Source organism: Python bivittatus, unplaced genomic scaffold (assembly GCF_059951505.1).
Source record: "Python bivittatus isolate LINGU-HERP-01145 unplaced genomic scaffold, Pbiv_v1 ctg000560_np1212, whole genome shotgun sequence".
In the NCBI taxonomy this organism is placed as follows: domain Eukaryota; kingdom Metazoa; phylum Chordata; class Lepidosauria; order Squamata; family Pythonidae; genus Python; species Python bivittatus.
The window spans coordinates 3,088,418-3,094,037 of NW_028277083.1; the positions used below are offsets into that span (position 1 = coordinate 3,088,418).

The 5,620-nt window shown below is 44.9% G+C and overlaps 1 protein-coding gene across 2 annotated transcripts; it reads right to left on the reverse strand.

Moving 5' to 3' along the window:
- Positions 1-11: 11 nt before the first annotated feature.
- MRM2 (mitochondrial rRNA methyltransferase 2) lies at positions 12-5,591 on the reverse strand. 2 transcript variants are annotated; one of them, XM_007442800.3, is made up of 3 exons: positions 5,526-5,591; positions 4,126-4,415; positions 12-977 (listed from the first exon to the last, which is right to left on the reverse strand). In XM_007442800.3, exons 1-3 carry the CDS (start codon positions 5,531-5,533, stop codon positions 526-528), a joined length of 750 nt encoding a protein of 249 aa, XP_007442862.1. In that variant the 5' UTR covers positions 5,534-5,591; the 3' UTR covers positions 12-525. The 2 variants fall into 2 exon arrangements, with proteins under 2 accessions (XP_007442862.1, XP_007442863.1); XM_007442801.3 differs by lacking the exon at positions 5,526-5,591 and adding an exon at positions 5,150-5,252 and having other exon boundaries at positions 13-977.
- Positions 5,592-5,620: the final 29 nt, after the last annotated feature.

Below are 5,620 nucleotides of genomic sequence, written 5' to 3' on the forward strand. Positions count from 1 at the left end.
ATTCTGGGAGTTGAAGTCCACGTATCTTAAAGTCGCCAAGGTTGAGAAACACTGATTTATACAATGTAAAATCAGTCCTATACGCAAACTTCCTGGGGCTGCTTGGGAAAATGAAAGTTCGAAAGTATAAATGAAAACCCATTCAACACCCTCATAAACAAGAGAGAGCAAATCCGTTTAAATACTGAAGAAAATACAGCATAAACATTGGGCTTATTTGTATTCAAAATTCGAACTGCTATATACCTTCATACACGCTGATAAAGAAGTGGCTCGTGGATAAACTGAATGGCTGAACTAATCGATTTCTAGACTTACTGAATAATTGATCAATGTTAGGCATGTTTCTGTCAACATTATCCTTGCGTTTCCCAGCTGGATCTGGTTGGTTAAACCCATCACTTCTCCCAACGGCGTGCAAAACTTGCAGCCTTTAGCACCCTCCAACTCCAAAGAAAAGGCAGCTATGGCTGAAACCAGCTCTGGAACATTAATCTTAAGCGATGCCCCGCAGAACGCATGGAGCTACTTGAGTTTCTTCAGCTGCACATTTGCCTCCGCTCGGTATGTTTTTGCTAAGAAAAAAGTCTCGGCCGATTCCTTCCTACTCGCCTGAGGCTTTATCGTCCTCACTTCCTGAAAGTCTTGCATCAGTCGCCTTCGGAGGAGATGGGCGTCCTTGCCATCCCAGAATTTGCACAGCAGGACCCCTCCAGGCTGCAGAATGCACGGGGCCAGATCCAAAAGGGACAAGCAAAGATGGATCAACTTTTGGTGATCGAGTTCCCGGATCCCAGTAGCATTAGGTGCCATGTCACTTAGGATAACATCCACTTTTCCTTTAGGGAGAAGGTTTTGGATTTCTCTGTGGACGCCCGGATCCGTGATATCGGCATGAGGTAGGAAAATCGCTCCTTCCAGGGGAGAAAGGTGAAGAAGATCAACACCAAGGACAAAGCCAATGGGGTTATCTGGATCTAGGACACAAAACAATCAGTGTAAAAAAGCAGATTTTATGTATTGGTCTTTAAAGATGCCCCAGACTCCTTGGCTGTATTTCCATGACACGGGTTGACTGATTCACAGTTTACTCAATTTGCCCTATTTTCTGGGTTTCTATAGATTTCAGCTAATCAAACTGGACCTGCACAACTTGGTTTGCAGATCATGTTTGGTGTTTGACGCAAACCGCCTCTGGTTCTTTGCTGCGCAGGCTACAATAGTACGCCTCTGGAAACAACAGAGAAGTGCATCTCGTTCGATCCTCAGACCTTGTAATACACCAGGAAGAACTGTATGAGAGGAAACGTTAACACAGCCTGGCTCCGATTGAAACCGTGGTGCCAAATATCGAAGCTCGCAAAAAAGAAACTCATGATGCTGAGTCAGAATTCCAGGGAGAAAGCATTTCTCCTGTTTCTTCCCTTTTTAACTGCCGATAGACTGATGACCAACACAAGGATAAGAAATCATACGGACAAGTAAATTCTGCCACTTTTATTGGGTCACTTCACACAGAGGACATAAAGACAAGATCTTTCACTAGAGGGTTCTCCTCCAGGAGCTGTTATGTAATGACATATTGCCTGGGAATCTAGAAATCACATAATAACCACTAATAGGCAAATTTATGGAGCAAGTGGGTCCAATTTCTTTTAAAGACACCTATGCTCTTGATCTTTACGTGGACAGGACTGATACCTCTACTAATCCAAGGCCATTGTAACGATGGTTTGAGAGAACATTGGCCTACACTAATACTCAGAAGTATTGCTATATAATAAATCTTTTTTTAAAGGCTCTGCATAAGTGAATTCTTACTTTTTAGCAGAACACTGTTTCCCAGTTTCTAGAAGCTATCGAAGACCAGTCAGTAAATTATCTTTCTTTCTGATTGTTCGAGCAGTAAAGTGTGAATAGCACAGAGCTAATGTATTCTTCCCACATGTAATAATACAGACCTCTGTTATTCCCTTATCATATAGAAGTCTTCAGTAATCATCTTGGCTGTGTTTACACATTGCATTAAGCCAGCATTTCTCAGCCCTGGCAACTCGAAGACATGTGGATTTCAACTCCCAGAATTCCCCAGCCAGCCATGTTGGCTGGGGAATTCTGGGAGTTGAAGTCCACACATCTTCAAGTTGCCAAGGTTGAGAAACACTGCATTAAGCTATGATTTTCTTAACTATGGTGTACTGTACAAACCATAATTGGTTGGGTCACACATCCACTAAGCCAATAAACCACAGTTTATCAAACGCAGAAACCCAACCCAAACTAAATAAGCCACCTTACGGCTTAACAAAATCTGTGAATTCAGTCGGTAACAGAGCTTCAATCTATTGCAGGCTGGCAAGGAAAGTAGGAATTCCATTATGCATTCACTACCCACGGCATTAAAAAAAAATACTGAAACTCACCCACGACCAGCGTATTAATCAGTCCTATCATTTTATTTTTAGCACTTTCCTAACAAGCAGTTTTTTTTATGAGCAAGGCTTTCTGTAAAAATCAATAATTCAGAAATCTTCTTCATCAATCACTGTCTCGTACTGTCGTCAAACCACTCCAGAGTCAGCCAACAGTAACATTTTCCGCTGTCGGAGCACTTTTGCCTGACGTTAATTAATTAAATTGAGGCTTTTCAAGACTGCTCTCACCATCATTCCTCAGAGGGAAAGCCCATGATATTAAAACGAAGCCTCGGGTAGAGATAAAAACTGCACTTTCAGACCCAGGAAAGAAATTCTCTAGCCATGTGCTGTCAATACCTGAAAAAGCACGGCTTTGCAATATTTATCGGATAGAAGGAGATTAATATAAATAGGCAGATCTACAACATCCACATTATATGGTACATTATGAAGTCTCAGAAGCAACTCCCCCCCCCCACAGCCCCCACTCACACATAGCAGAGGAAGCGGGAATGGGAATGAAAAACTTAATTAACTTAGTTAATTAATCTGGGGAAACACATTTACACCTTTGAAATAGTTCTAGCTCATTTCCTAACCAAAGCTGCCATGTTAATTTACAGTTTGGTCAAAATGCAATAAAACAGGTAGGATTTGCAAAGGCAAGCAAGGCCGATCTTAGGCATTTTGCTTCCTCTTTTTAAGACATGGTCCCCCGGTGAGGGTGCATTATAATAATAAAATATATAATTTCTTTTTTGGAGAAGCCAAGATTTTAGAGTAGATCCTAGGAGGGACAAAACTGTACATAAACGTGCCTCCAGCCTGCATAAACTCTATTATTCTGCTTCTCAGTCACAAAGCAAGGAATAGAGAATGCAACATCCATCTGGAAAGATGTGCCAAAATACCCCTATAATAGTCCTTCCCATAAGAGGGGGATTTACCATACAGACCACCGCCCTTGCAACTTCTAGTGCCGGCTATAGTTACAGTTGGAAATAAGAACTCAGGGTTAAGGAAAAGACTCTGCAGAAAATGTGAGGTTTGAAAAAGCAGGGGAAGAGCAAAAGAAGCAAAATTACAAACAGAATGAGGAAGGGGCTTTAAGCTTAAACTAGTCACAAGGGAGTTAGGATGGACTAATGCCAGAAAGCTAAAGTTGCTTAGGGAAGTTGAACAGGATGAACCAAAACCAGAGATAGGTGCTCAGTCAGAAATTAGAGCTGAAAAACAGGCAGCCCCACAGAGCTTTAAAAGCAAAGGCATGAATGGGGAACTAGGAACAGAATTCTAATCTCCAGAACCATAGCCCTATGAGCCAGGGTGATGGTACCCCTTTATCTGCTTTATTTATTTATTTATTTATTTATTTATTTATTTATTTATTAAATTTCTCCCCGCCCATCTCCCCCCAATGGGGGACTCTGGGCGGCTCACACAAAACATTAAAACCATAAATATATATATAAATATATAAAATATAAAAATGTAAACAAAACATTACTGAAAAAGATTACTATTTTTTATTATTAGTTTTATTACTATTCCTATGCGGTGAAGGATAATCCATCGGAAGCAGTGAGGCAAAAACTAAAACTAGAGAGGGTTCGTGCAACACGCTGATCCAAAACTAACCAAACCGCCCTATGGGTTAGAACAGTGACAGACTGCAAACCAGTCTCAGCAGCCTTTTATGTGCACTCACCAGATCCTGCGGCGTTGACTCTTTCAACCGCAACCTGAGCCCAGGCTCCGGGGGCCGTGCCACAGTCAATTACGTGCAACCCAGGGCGAAAGAGGCTATGCTTGTCATCAATTTCCAGCAATTTGAAGGCGCTTCGGCATCGATAGTTCCTCTCTTTGGCTTTCTTCACAAATGGATCCTGCAAATGCCTCTCCAGCCAGCGATGCTCTGCCCCTGTTCTGGATTTGAGGTACTGCCCTGCAGTGTGGATTTTCTGGACCTGAGACAAAACCGTGGACAGCATCCGATGTCTGCAAGGGAGAAAAGGCAGTGGGGCTGCTGTAAATGAACAACGGGTATAAACATGGCAAGCTAAGCACCACATAGGTCCCAACTGCTGTGTGGTCAATTGCAGTTGTCTTCTGGACCAGTGTTTCTCAATCTCAGCAACTTTAAGATGGGTGGACTTCAACTCCCAGCTTTAACATGTGTGGATTTCAACTTCCAGAATTCTGTAGCCGAATGGCCTGTGAGAATGTCCTTGGGAGGCAGGAGGAAGAGCTACAGCCTAATCACTGCCATGCAAAAGGTATCTCAGCCCCCGAAGGAAAAGGGGTGTGGGAAGCATCTCCAAAGGGACCCTCCCTAGTTTCCATGAGGGTAAAAGGAGAGGAAGGGAGAAATACTTTCAGACGTGCAACGTTCTGTTTCTGTAACTTTACCACAAAGGTAGTGTTAATACTCGTGGTTGGTGCTTCTTGTCTGGACTACCTTGAAGGGCTGACACCCAGCCAGCATGCTTTGTGGCCTTCCCCTCCCAGAATGCTTTAACACCTGTGGCCTTCCACCCCCAGAATTCCCCTGCCTCACGAGGTAGACCCGACCGATAAATCGCCTCCACGTTAAACGACTTTCATTAGCCTTGTTATTTCTGGGCTCTAGTGACCGTGGTATGCCGCCCAGAGTCACTTTGTGTGAGATGGGCGGCTGTATAAATAGGATAAATAATAAAAAGCTGAATCCTGGAAGTCTGACGATGCTTTACCTCCTCCTGCTAACAGGGAGGTGTCTCTGAGGCGTTTCCACCCACCTTCTTCTTCTTCTTCTTCCGGCTCAAGCCACGCTTCCCTCCCCAATGCCTTGGGGGCGGACCCCCCTCTCTCCACCGAGCCCCCCCTTCTTTACTCCCCCCCCGAACCCCCCAAGGGCCGAAGCCAGCACGTGGCGGGCCAGCGCGCCTCGCCCACCCAATCCAGGCGGGTCAGTTGGCTGGAAAAGGGAGTAAACCAGCGGAGCGGAGAGCTTTGGGCTCTCTTGGCAAGCCTAGCCAGGAAAGTCCTCTCCCCAGCCCCGAGCAGAAGAGGGGTGGGGGGAACCCTTCGCTCCTCTCGGAGCTCCGGGCTCCATTCGCCGCCACTCACCGGCTCATGGTTTCTCCGGCCACTTCCGGGACCTGGGGGACCCTTTTCGGAGTGCACCACTCGGTCCGGCGTCCCCGCGGAAACGCCGGTCGGTC

Excerpts from the sequence above, each read along its gene's own strand:
- MRM2 (XM_007442800.3), bottom strand. Across the intron at positions 978-4,125 it reads AGTCAACGCCGCAGGATCTG|ATCCAGATAACCCCATTGGC; the intron begins GTGAGTGCACAT and ends TTTGTGTCCTAG.